General features: G+C 36.1%; 2 protein-coding genes across 3 annotated transcripts in view; both read right to left on the bottom strand.

Moving 5' to 3' along the window:
- Positions 1-1649: 1649 nt before the first annotated feature.
- Positions 1650-2618, bottom strand: foxd5 (forkhead box D5). Its single transcript, XM_016533971.1, has one exon. The coding sequence runs from the start codon at positions 2616-2618 to the stop codon at positions 1650-1652; it is 969 nt and encodes a 322-aa protein (XP_016389457.1).
- Positions 2619-4995: 2377 nt separating this feature from the next.
- cbwd (COBW domain containing) overlaps positions 4996-16362 on the bottom strand; it is a 14634-nt gene continuing 3267 nt past the window's right edge. For both annotated transcript variants that reach the window (XM_016534022.1, XM_016534021.1), the window contains exons 5-16: positions 16008-16099; positions 14262-14321; positions 14151-14188; positions 10957-11003; positions 10073-10159; positions 8753-8797; positions 7839-7895; positions 7095-7146; positions 6020-6088; positions 5841-5906; positions 5526-5655; positions 4996-5390 (exon numbers count right to left, since the gene is read on the bottom strand). In XM_016534022.1, coding sequence (XP_016389508.1) covers positions 5317-5390; positions 5526-5655; positions 5841-5906; positions 6020-6088; positions 7095-7146; positions 7839-7895; positions 8753-8797; positions 10073-10159; positions 10957-11003; positions 14151-14188; positions 14262-14321; positions 16008-16099 — 817 coding nt within the window. In that variant the 3' untranslated portion in view covers positions 4996-5316. The remainder of the gene's footprint in view (positions 5391-5525; positions 5656-5840; positions 5907-6019; positions 6089-7094; positions 7147-7838; positions 7896-8752; positions 8798-10072; positions 10160-10956; positions 11004-14150; positions 14189-14261; positions 14322-16007; positions 16100-16362) is intronic.

Here is a 16362-nt window from a genome sequence, read left to right as displayed (position 1 = left end):
ACATGTGTTCTGTAGCAGTGGATTTGTGTTGGTTTCAATCTTATAATTCAAAACCCTTTTAAATTACAATGATTTTGTGAATTCTGTTATTTAAACTAAATTCGGTATCATATTTTGTAAGCTCTTGAGTAAACAAGTGAACACAATAAAACCACACTGATATCAATTCAAACAACAGTCAGCTATGTAATTAGATAGATTTTAACTGAAAGGTTTAACTGTCTTCTAAGGACAAAGACATTTTTCATAAATGTCAGGTCGAGGCAAGGTTACAAGCGTTTTTTTGTTTGTTTTTTTAATTTGAAGTAGTCTATATCTTTTTGATGGCCAATGGTTTGATAGGCTATATGTGTTACTTTTTACATTATTGTTGTTTCAGTAATTGTTTTAAGGCATGTAGCCTATCCAAATTGACTTTCAAAAAATAACCTATCCTAAAAAATATATGGAGTGAAAAGCGTAACAACTAAACCATATTTGTTTTCGCTGTAGATGCATTATTTGACTTATAACACTATAAAGTGAAGTCAAGTAAATCAGTCAAATTAACCAAGCAAGCGCACATGCGTAATGCATCGAGTGCGACTGATTTCACGAGCTTCAGTCTCCATCTAGTGGACATAAAAGAATAGAAAATGTCTTGCAGGCAGTGATGGGGAATCTGTAGACTTATTATGCATGCAAAAAGTGGCTATAAATTATCAGCTCCAGTGGCGCAGATGGATAAGCGCTTGTTGTTGGCTTATTGACGCGATCGACCCGAGTTCAATCCTGCCTCTCCAGTCAGCGGTGAGTAATCCCAAACCAATGGTGCTGTCTCAAACTATACCTACCTCTTCCGGTTTGTCTGATTTGTTGTTGTGTTTTTTGACTTGTTAATTTTTTTTCTGATTTGTCGTTGTGTTTTCTGACTTGTTATTTTGTTTTCTGAATTGTTGTTGTGCTTTCTGAATTGTTATTTTGTTTTTTAGACTTGTATCTGCGTTTGTAATTTATTTTGTTTTCAGAATTGTGGTTTGCTTTGCACTTCACGGCCACCGTACAACACGCTGTTACCAGCATTCTAGTTTTGAAATGTTGTATCTAACGCGCATTCATATGCAGTCTTTTAACATTGCGTAAAGAGCTTTAACTTTAAAACTTTTTAGTGAGAGGGCAAGAATACAATTTAAAGGCAATTAAAAGTTTAAAGTCCCCCCACCTCTTTTTATACAAGTAGCCTATTTTAAAGTTTTTATTTTTTATTAAATATAGGCTACATTGCTCAACATTCCAACGTAAAATTAAAGCGATCTTAAAATAACCAGTCTTTTTCTTTTCTATTCTTTTTGACAAATGAATGAGCAAAACGCACTATTTCGTTTAGACAGCCTACTATTAGGGCTTTATGGAAAAAAATCACGATATCATAATTGCTAAAATGAACACGAATTACACGTAGGCTAATTGAGATTTGACGATGATGGTTTATTTAATACAAACAGGCATTTTAATACATCCAACTTTCCAGGATTTTAGACTAGCAAATATATTACTATTTATTTTACCATTTATGTATTTACATTAAAATGATCATATAAGAGCAATGACAGACACATCTTATGTTACAAATCTATTTAAAATGAATTGGTGAGTTTTCCAGACACAGTTCAACAGTGCGGATACACCATCCGCAGAGTTTCTGTGAAAGGAACAGTCTTTAGCAGAGGAGTCCTTGCTGGCACTGGTAACAAACTTGGAGTCACACATGATGTCGGCCTGGGAAATACATAACTATAGTCAGGTGTGAGATGATGAGGAGAGTTTTTGTGAGGAGACGCCGTTGACTTGGCCATAATGCTGTCAATGCTGAACGAACACTTCTGGGTCTTGTGCTCGGGCCTTTGCTGGATTTCTGGAGCTTCGTGGACCTTAATGTTGAGAGTCTGATATTGGAAATATGGAGGTGGCACCATGATGCCATCCGGCACTGGCAAATATCCAATAGGATTAGCCTGGCCTGGAACCGGCCCAGAGACGCAGTAAGGTCGCCCATATGCTCGATAACTTAACGTTGGGTGGTAAAGCACCAGGTTGTCTTTGGTGAACTCGGGTTGGTTCCTCTTAAATCTTTTCCTTCTGCGCAGAAAGCTGCCGTTGTCAAACATGTCCTCAGATGCAGGGTCCAGGGACCAGTAGTTGCCTTTCCCCGGGTTTCCAGGCTCTCGTGGGATCTTGATGAAGCAGTCGTTGAGTGACAAGTTGTGCCTGATGGAGTTCTGCCACGCGGGGAATTTCTCCTTGTAGTACGGGAACTTGTTGCTGATGAAGTCGCAGATGCCGCTGAGGGTCAGCTTCTTCATCGGGCTCTGGAGGATCGCCATGGTTATGAGGGCGATGTAGGAATAGGGAGGTTTGACGGCGGAGGTCTGCTTTGGAGCGGTCGCGGCGGAGAAGCTGCTCTCGCTCTCTCCTGAAGACTCGGACCCTGAGTGATCCGCCTCCGTGGGGTCCCTGCAAGGCATGATGAAATACTCTCGGTCGCTATCGCTGTGGTCTCCTCCGACGATGTCTATTTCATCGTCTTCAGAAGAGACGGGGGTGCGCTGCACTTCTTCGTAATCCTGGGAAAGGGTCATGGTTGGATACCCCAAATGTGCTGGACGCGACTTGTGGCTGGTGAAGCTTGTGGACGGTTTGCAGGACTCATGGAAATGAGGGCTATTTATGAGAGGCCACACGCATTCTGTCTTTGGTCCTCCGATGGTCAGACCAATAGGGGTGGAGTGTCACCGCAGGGATTCAGGACAGTCAGGCAGGTGTGGCGGGCTTTGACCTGCTTAAACTAAACAATCCGCATATGAGATGAGGATCCTAAAGACCCAATTACAGCATCTCAAACTAAGGAGATGGCGAAATAAAAGTGTACTATATCAGTCAAATTTAATAATATATATTACTTTTTTTTGGACCAGCTTAAGCGCCAACGTGAAATATACATTTTCCCCTTTTATCAGGCTATACTGAGACTTAGACAAACGTATTGACAATAAGATTTTTATGTTGGTCTTTTGTTTGTTAAATAAGGAACAAAATGCAAAACGTCTTTTATGCTGAATAACGTTCAGTATTAAAGGTATTTTTAGCTTTATTATTGCAGTATTAAATTGATAAAATTTATTTTAAAATGCACTTCAAAATTTCAAATCTATTTTTAAACGCATGTGCAAGTTTCATGCATATTTAGAGAAAAATAAAAAAAGTTTTTTTCAAACTCGTAGGCTATTGCCTAGATTTTATTATTAATGCAGTCTTTTAAAATAGGCCTATATTTGTGACGTTTTCTTTAGGTTATTTGACCTAAGCTTTGGATCACATGACAAAATGTTTTTCTGCAAAAATGTTTAAAATAAAATATAAATATAATATATTTTTTGAAAAATTAAAAAATGTTAATAAAATATGAATATAAAATAAAAGATTCAATCCTTATTTTAACAGGCTACACACAACGATCAAATACAATGGTAAACTAATTCAAGCTTTTTAATCACACAGTTGAACCACCTAGACAATTCTAAAAAAAATAATAATAATAAATCACAGATTTATTCCTTGGTTAATATGTTTATTTAAAGTGTTTTAGATCCGGACAACAAATTAGCGTCACGTCAATGAACCTTTTCTTACAAAAGCCACGTAGTTCACTTGCAATACAAATAGAGTCGTTATATTTTAGATGTCCTTTAGGATTCCTCCCCAATTCAGAAGCAGGGTAGCGCAGTGGGAGCTGGGACGTGTGACCGTGAATTTTCACACCACGCCTAACTACCGGTTTAAAAGACTGATTTTCCCCCCATACCCCCTGGGTTTCGTTTGGTTTGTCACCTCAAGATACCCGCAGGTGGTGCGACCATGAAAATGGCCGTGGCCCGGCTCCCCGCTCCCCGCATTGAAAGAAGAATGCCGGTAAACGAGCCTATCAACATCAGAATCAAATAGGAAACGGCGCAGCTTTAGCCTACAGGCCAGGAGCGAGTTTTATTGGAGTGCATGAATAAGCGCAGCAATCCTCAAAGCAAACCTTCTTGTGCGCGGATATGTGTTAAACTCTTCACAGTCATCTCAATTGCAAATGAAAAGGTGCGTCCACTTCCTCAGCTGTGGATGGTGTGGAAGTGGATGCATGTAAATTTATGAGAGCACTTGAAAGTTGCGTAAACTAACAGAGCTATTTACAGCACTCATTCATATGTCAATTTAAAGAAATCCAAAAACCTAAACTCATCTTAAAGTGTTTGTACTGAATATTAGGTTTCTAATAACACAAAGCATGGGGGGAAAAAACCATAACAAAGAGTGAAAAATTTAAGGGGGTCTGAATACTTTCCGTACCCACTGTATATGCATATGAAGAAAAATGTTCAAATTAAATTTATTTTCTTACTAAATGCAAAATTATTGCTATAATATATAGGCCTACCACATATTATAGCCACATACATTAGTGAAGCATTAATGCAATTTGTGAACATTTATGCATTTGGAAGACACTTCCAAATTTGTGTTTCACTGAATGTACACATTGTATACTTTCATAACTTCTTTTGCTCTTAGTTATCATAATTTATGTTCCACTAGAGACACTGAACAAAATGCAAACTCTGCCAACCAATTTTCGCAATGTATCGCCTTGTCACAAAAAGTGTTAAGTGGGTGCTTGTAATAATGGTTCTCACATTGAAAAAAGACACAAAATTTAACACGTTAGAAGAGTAAGCTGAGTAACTCAAGACTACATTTATTTTACTGGTTACTGCTATTTTACACTTTACACTGTGAAAAAGTCTATGTAAAATGATTAGTAATTGATCACCCAAATGAATCGTTTAAATAACGACATACTCTTAAAATAAAGACTATTGGTTTTTCAACTGTGTCCAAAATATAACGCATTTCAAGATACATATTTGGAGAAAACGGTAATGGAAATGTAAAATAAATTACATTAAGACATTTCAGTTAATATAAGTTTTACTGGTTTGAAATGTTGCGTACAGATGCTTAAAGGATTTTTAGTACAATGTTCTACATGTTTAGGAGAAATAAGTGTCAGATTTGAACACTTTTTCTATTCAAAACATTATGGAGCATGATAAGCACCTATTAAGCTGTTGCAGGATTTGCAACCCAGGTACAAACTCTTTTAAAACTGTGGGTTGCAAACAGAAACAGCGTTTTCTTCCCAGTGATTTCACAAATTATATTATGAGATGAGATTGTTGGTGTTGTATGGTTTGTATACGTGGCCTGGTAGACTGTGCAGTCAGATATCATCTACTCAACGCAGTCTTTATTTGACATGGCTGATATAAACTCTTTCTTCAGAATCTCGCCATCAAGGTTCCGACCTGAAGGAAGTAAATACATTTTTAATGTAATAAAATAATGATTTTTTTTTTTACAGCTTTTAACAGGCAATTTGACATTTGACAAAGAGTTGTATATAGGTATTGTATGTTAAAATCTGGAATATTTGATCTTACCTATGAAGACGAGTCGGTTGATTCTTGGCTCCTGATCTGCCCAGAACTCTGGAGTCTCATCCAGCTCATAAAGCTCATGGACACCCTGCAACATCACCTTCTTTTGTTTCTGCTGGACGGAGAGGATCCCCTGCCACAACACACAACAAGCATTTACACAGAGAACAGATCTGATGAAAATTAGAATGCTTGTACAGGATATACAAAGGCAATACAACTTCACAGAAATCATGATTTTCTAGAATTATTTGGCATTTCGGTGGCTGACATAACATACAGTATGGAGAACGAATATATGGATGACCGTATCCTCACCTTTAACCGGATAACTGCCATTGGCAAGCCTGCTTCGTTCTTAAATGTCTTCTCCCATAGGAGATTCTAAAAAAAAAAAAAAGTTACATTTTCAAGACATTTTGTAAAGTTGTTGTTCTGGGTAAATATTTTATTTTAGAAATATTTTATTTACATGCTTCCTTAAGCTATATCTGTACCTGAATGAATATATTTAATAGGTCTTCTGACACACTGCCAGGAACTTCAAATGTTATAGTCAGCATACTCTAAAATAAAACATATACATAATTGAAACATTAAATACTTGTCAATGAACCAAAATAATGGGAGCATCTCAAATGTCTCCAAACAGGTCAGATTACAAATGTACATTAGCTTTCAAAAGTAAGATTTAATGTTTTTGAAGGAAGTCTCTAATGCTCACCAAGTTCAAAATTCAATAAAAACAGCAATATTGTGAATTTATTATATCTAAATTACTCTTATGCGAAGCTGAATTTTCAGTAGCCATTATTCCAGTCTTCAACGTCACATGATCCTTCAGAAACCGTTCTCATATGTTGATTTAGTGCTCAAGACACATTTCTTAATATAATCATCAATGCTGTGCTGTGAAACATTTTTTTCAGTATTCTTTGAGGAATAGAAATTTCATACGAGCAGCATTTATATGAATTACATTTTTTTGTAACATTATTAATGTCTTTACTGTCACTTTTGATCAATTTAATGAATGGGATTTTACTAATTTCTGTTTGTACACAAAAACATTTCTAATAATACCTCTATCTTTAAAGTTGTCAGTACGACACTTGAATGAATTTCCCCTTGGTGTTAAATACTTGTACTACTTTAGCACCCATTCTGCTTTACTTCTCTGGGGCATTACATGGGCCCTTTACAGATATTTAAACCATTGTTTGTCTGTGTTAAAAGTTACACACTTCCTTTTTTCCTTTGGAATAACAAGAGAAAACAGGGCTCTCATTTACATGAAAAGAGCAGTGAGGGCTTGGCTCTAAAGGGGGAGGGTGGAACAGACTGGGTGGATGCGGGAAAGTGACCCATCTAATGATAAGAGCTCCTATGGAGAGTTTGCTTCAAGGATAGAAGGAAATGGACAACATTTAACATTTACTGAACCTCGTGGTTCGAACAAACCCTGAGAGGAACCTTCTGGGAAGAGAAGCTGGGCCTTTTTTTTTTTTTTTTTACCTCAGAAGTAAAAAACATTCAATCCACCGATTCAAAATGTCATAGAGTCATCTTCACCTTGTCTAGATGTGGTTGGCTTGTTTTCACCAGCTGCAGCTTTTCAGCTAACCTGTACAACACAAGATTTCAAGCCATTTAAATGTGAAACAAGCGCACTGATTGATGTCAAACGCCTTCAATAAACAACATCCTCTTACATACCCAAATGTATCAGACAGATGCACAGTCTTAGCTAAAACCTTTCAAAGGGTTTGACTACACTGACAGCCCCTAATCCTGGTGCTGGTGTGATGCGGAGGAGCATTTGGGTTTAGTAACAGTAAGATTGAGCTTAATACAGAAAGAAAGAAGAAGAAAGCGTGTGAGCGGGCTCTGACCCCTCGGGGAGGGCAAACGTAGCTCTGTGGATTATTCGTCGGGCTGTGAGTACCACCCAGCAGACCAGAGGGGGGTCATCCCAGACAAGCAGCCTGTGCTCAGGGGGAAAATGGGCCACAGTCGGGGCTGAAAGACATTCTGTGTGGAAGTGCTTCTGTACCTTTACTGCAGACACTGCTATAATCCTCTGCAGCTGGGCTGAGCTATTCACATTTACTCTGTCTCACTGTAATTACTCTTAAAAAGGGTGTTTCATTTTTTGTTTTTGTGTAAGTCATCAACATTAGCATGAGCTAATGGAGTGTTTGATCCTCATCGGATACACTAAATCCTCTGGAAAAATACTGGTGAAAAGAATCGCTACTATAATTCAGTAAGAAGCAAGTAGCGTAATTCTAGCAAGTATTCTTCAAAAACACTTACCTTACACCATCGCTGATATCAAACGAATGTAAATCTAATACTTGAGACAGGTCAACCCTATAAGGAAGGAAAATACACTTAATTTGTATGTATATATAAATACTTGGTCTGTCTTTGATGTTATTTATAGATGATAGAGGATAAAGAGCGTCTTAAAAATGGTAAGGCCCTAAAAACTGTTTTTTATAGGTCCATTTCTAAAACTGATTGAACACACACTACTGTTCAAAAGTTTGGGGTGAGTAAGATTTTTTTTTTGAGAGGCATTATTACTTTTATTAAGCAAGGATGCATTAAACTGATCAAAATTGACTGAAGTCATAATATATAATGTTATAAAAGATTTATATTTCAAATAAATACTGTTCTTTTGAACTTTCTATCCATCAAAGAATTCTAAAAATCTCTGTTCTCATAAAAATATTAAGCAGAACAACAGTTTTAAATATTAATAATAATAATAATAAATTTTTCTTGAGTACCAAATCAGCATATTAGAATGATTTCTGAAAGATCATGTCACACTGAAGACTGGAGTAATGATGCTGAAAATTCAGCTTTGCCATCACAAGAATAAATTACATTACAAAATAAGAAACAGTAAAGTGTAACATTATTTCACAATGTTACTGTAATTTTGATCAAATATGCAGCCTTGATGAGCCTAAGAGACTTCTTTCCAAAAAAAAATACTGACCCCAAACTTTTAAATGCTAGAGTACTTATCAGATTGCAGGTCTTGATTAATATTTACGTGCTTTAAATGTCTTGACAGAGATTTGTTGAATGCAGGGTCAGCTTTATGTAAAGGCAAGTTTGAAAGAGCTTAAAAATACGGTTCAATATGCACACAATTTTTACTGTAGATCACAAAGTACATGTTTTGCATTGGCGGTTTCTGCATATCGTCTCACCTGGATTTTTGTGTCTCCAAAATCTTCACAAGCCCATTTATTGATCTATGAAGAAGAGAACAGAGCACATACTGTAAAACAAACTCAAAGACATCTATCCAATTACCATTATAACTAGACGTTTAGATTTTCTGAAGTGAATGTAAAAAGCGCAAAGGTCTTTATTACAATACTAGGGTGTGATGGTTGGTTGTCAAGACATTGCAATGTGGTTGCCAAGGTTTACTGAATGGTTTTTAATGTGTTGCTATGTGGTTAATAGGGTGCTCTGGGTTCTGGCTGCTATGATTTTCTGGTACCTAAATATGACTTAGGTACCTCTGTAAAAGCAAGTTTTTTTCCCCAGAAATCATAAGAAAACTGCTTATGGTGATAGTACACAGCAAAGTTTAATTCTTTGTGTTAGGGGTTCAAATCTTTAACCCCAAGTATGAGCAATATGCTCAAGCAAGCACCATTTATGATTAATAAAAATGTTCATGTCTTCACCACAACATATTTCTGACACGTTTGAGACAGACACCAGAATCCATTGAATAACATACAACTAGGGATTCCCAGTATAATGATATTATACTTTTGCTGGTATTAACATTCCTTAATTAATTTACTTCAATAACATTGTTAAATGTAACTTTTAGCAAATGAATATCCATTGTTCATCGTATACATTATAATGTTGTAATGTCTACATTCACTGAAGCATTTGAAATGATTAATTATAGTTTTTGGTGTTTTATTTCTAATCTATTTAAACAAAATTGTTTAGAACTTTAATAAGAAATGTACTGGGGCCAGTTGCATAAACTTAGCTGTTGTCTTAAGAACTACTCTGACCAACTACCAGCTAATCAAAGGGTTATCAGTCAGCATTCAACTTAGAATAATCTACATTTTTATGTAACTGAATAAAAAAGTCTTAAAGAAAAAATTAGCTGACTAACTTCTAAGACTAGTCTAAACTTTTTATGCAACTGACCCCTGGTTATGGGCCAAAACAAAACAAAATAATTAAGAAATCAAGAAATAGATTTAAAACACATAATTTAATAACACTTTTAAATGTATTTTTTTGTTTTTAAGCAAATGTCAGAACGAACATCCAATTTTTATAGAGTACAATGTAATGTTGTGATGCCTGAATTGCTTCTGATTGATTTGGGTTCTCAGTATTTTATTTAAAAAATTTATTTAGACAATATAACAGTACAAAAATTTTAATTTCGCCCATATATTGGTTAAATCATTATCAGCCAGAATTGTAATATCAGTCCATCCCTAATAAGAGCATATAAGAATATAAAGGTGTATGGTTCTCACCTCACTGTAGCTCTGAGCTCCACCAGCTCACTCTCATTCACTAGATCAGTTTTATTGATGATGGTCAGATCAGCAAGAGCTATCTGCCTAAAAACAGAGAGCAGAATTCAGTACAATTCACATTCACCTGATAAATGCTTCCCATCATCCCTAACTGTGTATGCAACAAAGGCTGACGACACCTCAGAAGGTCGCATATGGATTATTCGTCATAAAAAGCAAATCCCTTCTATGTGCATCTACAGTTGCTGTACGCAAGTATGTGTGATTACAGTCGTACAATACATCAATAGAACAATACAGTACGAGAACAGCTCATCCCATTCTCTCTCTCTTTTGTCACTTTCTTTATTGCTCAGTGTTCACTGTCCCACTCTCCCTTTGTAATTAAATGTGTGTGTGTGTGTGAGTAAGTGTGTAAACACTCTTTGTTGTGTTTCATCCATCCCCCTGCCTGTTGTCGGGTTGTGTGTGGGTGGCATGGTTTGCAGCATACTCAAAAGGCGCCACCATATTGCGTGGTAGGAAAACATAAACAGAGAGCAGAAGTGGTTTTTATGACTTCTGACACTTGTGAGCCTTTCAACATGCCTCCGAACCCCAACAAAAACACCCAGACCACAGCAGGTGAGGTGGAAGGAGCTGGGCTGGAATCGGATATGTTTGCACACAAACATTAGAGCCAGCTGTCATGTTTCATAGAGATAACAGTAATAAATAGAATTTTAAAAGACCACACAAGAGGTGCTCATAAAAATCCTGGTTATTGGACAATTTGACCTTTGGGTTCTTGTAGTACATATTGATAATGATGAAGATTGTAACTTCTTTTCTTGTACTTTTAACACCATATTTATATATTAATGATTCAAATAAGATTTTACCTTGCAGCTTCATTGATAAGACCCTCTGGCTTCTCTTCTGTTAGATGCTAAGAGACAAATAGGAAATAACAGTGATTACATAACACATACAAAACAACTATTAAGACAAATCTTAATAAAAAAATAAAAAAAATCAAGATTTAAATTTTTTTTAATATATGTATTTCAGGGATGCATAACATATCAGCTCCATATCGGTTCTCGGCTGAATAAAAAAATAAAATAATAATAATATATAAATGTAAACATTTTAATTAATTAAAATAGTGTGGAATTTTAATGTAAAAAATATATTGGTCATCACAATAACAAAACAAAATAACTATCAAAAATGGTTTTAGTGTTTTATTTAAAATTTATTTAGAGAAAATAGTATGGAATATTAATAGAAAAATGTATCATTATTGGCATATTTTTAATGATCAAAACAATGGAAAAACAAAACTGGTACATCACTATTATATTTATCATCTTAAACATAAAAGTACAAACACAAATGGTTTGTTATGTCTTCAAATAAAGCAACAAAGCTTGATGCACTTTCACGCTTAAGACCTCTAATCATGGCACTGAGTGGTTTATTGCTTTTACAATGTAAAATATATGCTATGCCAATTTACCAAAGTGCAGTAAATAGATAACTTTATATATAATATTTATCAGAACAAATAATTATTCAGACAATAAAGGTAAAATCATTTATTAGACTAAGAGTAAGCTGTTTATTGTTGCAAAGCAATACAGCAAGCCAAAGAGATATAGAATTCAATTGATATTCAGTCACAGGTGTGTGTATATTAGCTATTTTTTGGCAGCTTTGAATATGGCTCATCCAACCAGAATTTAGAGTGTGGACTTTATCATTTATAAGATCTAATAGAACGATAAGAACATTTCATGTCTCATCAGCTTCTGTATACTTCTGCACTTCTGTTCCGTCCAGCTTCCTTCCTGAAAATACATCTTTAACATCAGTGCAGATGAGCGAACTGACAACTCTGCGATTACAAGATGCAAACTCACTGAAAGAAATCCAATTTCCAGGATATTACAACTTCTGAACAGTTTGCTTCTTGAAAACAATCCCATTTATTTTCTTGTGTGTGTTGCCAGTCATCTCTGCTGACTGGGAGGAGGCATGTCTCATTGTCTGTGTTCAATATGTAATAACACTGAGCTCTGGGAGTGAGACAAGCCTCATCATCTGTCTGCACAAATTTCAAACCAACTGGCAGAGATCAAGGCACACAAGGGCACCTGATGGCCATGTCTGTGCAAGTCAAACCCCCCACCACCCGAAGTGTCTCTTGTATGGATGAACATATCAGGTGACAATGAAAGGGCTGGACAAAGGGTGACAGGCCCATTAGAGTGATTTGCCTTGATATCCATTATTTCTTCAGTTTCTATCAAGCCCTCCCTGTCTTCACCTCAACAGGCGCTCACAGAACCCCAGAGGGCCGCAGTGCCGAGAGGTGCCACCTCTGCAAAAAAAAGACTGACTTGCCAAGACTGACACCACTAAATTGCAGCCTATTATCCAGGTGTCATTACCACTGTCCTGCTCCCAGCCTGAAGTGTGAAGAGGAACAGCAAGGGGGAGATACTTCAGTAGGACACGATACTTAAAGACTAATGTAAAATAAAAGAATGTTCGGTAAAGACCAAGTAAAATGTAATGCCTGCAATAACATGGACCCAACTTTGTGTTTGATTATTGTTTTTTCCATATAAAGCATTTACAGCAAGCCAAAGAGATATAGAATTCAATTGATATTCAGTCACAGGTGTGTGTATATTAGCTATTTTTTGGCAGCTTTGAATATGGCTCATCCAACCAGAATTTAGAGTGTGGACTTTATCATTTATAAGATCTAATAGAACGATAAGAACATTTCATGTCTCATCAGCTTCTGTATACTTCTGCACTTCTGTTCCGTCCAGCTTCCTTCCTGAAAATACATCTTTAACATCAGTGCAGATGAGTGAACTGACAACTTTGTGATTACAAGATGCAAACTCACTGAAAGAAATCCAATTTCCAGGATATTACAACTTCTGAACAGTTTGCTTCTTGAAAACAATCCCATTTATTTTCTTGTGTGTGTTGCCAGTCATCTCTGCTGACTGGGAGGAGGCATGTCTCATTGTCTGTGTTCAATATGTAATAACACTGAGCTCTGGGAGTGAGACAAGCCTCATCATCTGTCTGCACAAATTTCAAACCAACTGGCAGAGATCAAGGCACACAAGGGCACCTGATGGCCATGTCTGTGCAAGTCAAACCCCCCACCACCCGAAGTGTCTCTTGTATGGATGAACATATCAGGTGACAATGAAAGGGCTGGACAAAGGGTGACAGGCCCATTAGAGTGATTTGCCTTGATATCCATTATTTCTTCAGTTTCTATCAAGCCCTCCCTGTCTTCACCTCAACAGGCGCTCACAGAACCCCAGAGGGCCGCAGTGCCGAGAGGTGCCACCTCTGCAAAAAAAAGACTGACTTGCCAAGACTGACACCACTAAATTGCAGCCTATTATCCAGGTGTCATTACCACTGTCCTGCTCCCAGCCTGAAGTGTGAAGAGGAACAGCAAGGGGGAGATACTTCAGTAGGACACGATACTTAAAGACTAATGTAAAATAAAAGAATGTTCGGTAAAGACCAAGTAAAATGTAATGCCTGCAATAACATGGACCCAACTTTGTGTTTGATTATTGTTTTTTCCATATAAAGCATTATATATAACAGTGTGTCTTTAATCAATACATGGCCAAAACACTTAGGATCAGGATCATTTAAATATCTTTGATGTGTTTATTTTAATATTAATATTATTTTACTTATTGGTATATAGATATTCATTTACATTTCATATTCATATTTAATGATTGTTCTATAAATTTTTTAGAATTTAATATTTTTTTAATGTTTATAGTAACTTACTATATATTTCGTTTTTTTTTTTTAATGGCTCACTTAGGTTTATCAAAATATAATTTATGAAAATGTTTTATATTTATACATTTATACATTATTATTTACAAAAAAAAAAAAAAATCCATTGTGTTTCTATTTGATTTTTGCATCAATTAAATTCCTGTACTGAAAAAAAAAAAAAAAAAAACTTCCAAAATATCAGTTTCCATAACTTATTTAGTCTGTGGTTTGACAGAATGGAGCAGCAACTTACCTGCATTCCATATTTAGCATCTATAACTGTGACAATACCTATGTAGGAGATGAGGACACTGTATTATATTAACAAGTAAACTTTATTTGAGGCAGCAAAAAAGGTTCTTACCGTCCAGATAGACATCACTCCCTAATTCTGCATCAACCCAAAACATGGAAGCAACAGCTCCTGGTTTGGAAAACATGTATAAATCATTTGTACAAAATCACACATACACATATAAAAACTAAGTAATTATAATTATTTCTCATTTTACTGTAAATATACAAATGGAAAAACACTTAATTTAATTACCATTGGAATAAAAATATATATTTTTTAAATATAAATGACATATAGGCACTCATGTCCGGAAGGTTTGGCAAAAAAATTATTTGATTATATTCTATGCTTCATTGAAGCATTTTCTTAGGTTTTGCAGTGTTTATCAAGTTACTGGACACTTTTTGCCTTAAAACTCTGGTAAAACAGCTTAAACGGGTTGTGGGTGTAGGTATGCGTTTTAAAATACATAACTAAATTTTATGGGTGGCTTAAAATTTTTCAGCTACAAGGTACATTTTGTTTGTTTCCATGCTTGCCAACTTTTCTTGTAAAAGTTATTTCACAGTTTCGTGTTACAATTTGAGGCCATCTTGTTCACATAATGGAGTTTTGTCAAACTGTCAGGGTAGAATAAGAAAGCATGATAAATATTTGACAGAAGTGTAATGAAGGCAATGTTCTTGAAAGACATCAGATACATAACCCATTCAGCCCACAAGCATCTTCTGAAGAAGGGGAGGGGCTTATCCCCCTGAGGCCCCCAGGAGTGACAGGCCTGTCTCAGCCAATGACAGTGAAGAGGGGCTTGTGTCTGAGCTCTGAGGGTCCTGCACGGCACTGGCCCTTGACACCTGTCACTCACTTCACAGGCTGGCTGCAGAGATGCTGCTGACCCTTCCTGCCTTCCCACTGATCTCCGTTTCATTCTCAATTGCTTTACAGTGCTTTTTGCTATGTAGGGGGGAAAAATCCTTCTTCACAAAGATGTCTAAACTGTCTGCAATGTAAAAAAAAAAACCTTTTGATCTGAAGCTGCATTAATGGAAAAGTTCACCCAAAAATGGCCATCAAACATGTAGATGAGTTTGTTTCTTCAGTGGAACAGATTTGGAGAAATTTAGAAATACCTGACGTAATCCACATGACTCCAGTCCATCAATTAATGTCTTGTGAATCAAAACTTTAAGCTTTAAACCATTGCTTGTGGCCAAAATATCAAAACTACTTTGGAATGTTTTCGCTCATAAACGTTGCTTGATCTGCGCATATTTCTCTCCTGATTCAGACGAGACTTTTCACTGGACAAAGAAAAATTATGGATAGAGGACTCTTATAAACAGACAGCTTTTCACTTCACAAGATATTAACTGATGGACTGGAATTGTGTGGATTGTGATGTTTTTATCAGCTGTTTGGACTCTTATTCTGACGGCACCCATTCACTGCAGAGAATACACTGGAGAGCAAGAGATGTAATGCTACACAAGTTTATTACAATGAAGCATCAAACTCTTCAACATCTTGGATGGCCCAAGGTTGAGTAAATGCTCTGCCAATCTTTGTGAACTATTCCTTTAACAGCTAAATGCAAATGCGGACTAAAGCAAGGTGGATTGCTACTAGCAAGGAATGCTTTACCTAATCTAAGACTCTGTGTAAACATGGATGTACATATTTTAAACCTCTCTTATACAAAAAAAATAAACAGATCACAACATTTGAGAAAGATGGCCAATGGTTGCATTAGCTACCATAATAGATTTGTCAGGTTACGAAGGTGTATCTGTTGGTGTACATGAAATACAGTACCTGGATCTGCCAATCCAGTCGTCTCTAGAAGGATGTAGTCAAACTTTCCTTTCTTCTCCATTAGATTTTCAATAGCTTTTAAACCATTGTCTCTGTAAAAGCAATGGGTGATAATGTATTATCTGACATAATTCAATATATGCAAGTATACACTAGTTTGGGATTGGTAAGAAGTCTCTTATGCTCACCAAGGCTGCATTTATTTGATCAAAAATATAGTAAAACAACAACATTGTGAAATACTGTTACAATTTTAAATAGTGGTCTGCTTTATGAATGCATTTTAAAAATGCAATTTATTTCTGTGATGCCAAAGCTGAATTTTCAGCATCATTACTCCAGTCTTCAGTGTCAC

The sequence above is a fragment of the Sinocyclocheilus rhinocerous genome, unplaced genomic scaffold (assembly GCF_001515625.1).
Source record: "Sinocyclocheilus rhinocerous isolate Xijiao unplaced genomic scaffold, SAMN03320098_v1.1 scaffold515, whole genome shotgun sequence".
In the NCBI taxonomy this organism is placed as follows: domain Eukaryota; kingdom Metazoa; phylum Chordata; class Actinopteri; order Cypriniformes; family Cyprinidae; genus Sinocyclocheilus; species Sinocyclocheilus rhinocerous.
The sequence above is the reverse complement of the archived record's forward strand: the minus strand, read 5'-3'. Positions and strand labels throughout refer to the sequence as shown.

What these genes read in the sequence shown, in the direction of transcription:
- foxd5 (XM_016533971.1), bottom strand. Translation starts at nt 2,618, where the DNA reads ATGACCCTTTCCCAGGATTACGAAGAAGTGCAGCGCACCCCCGTCTCT.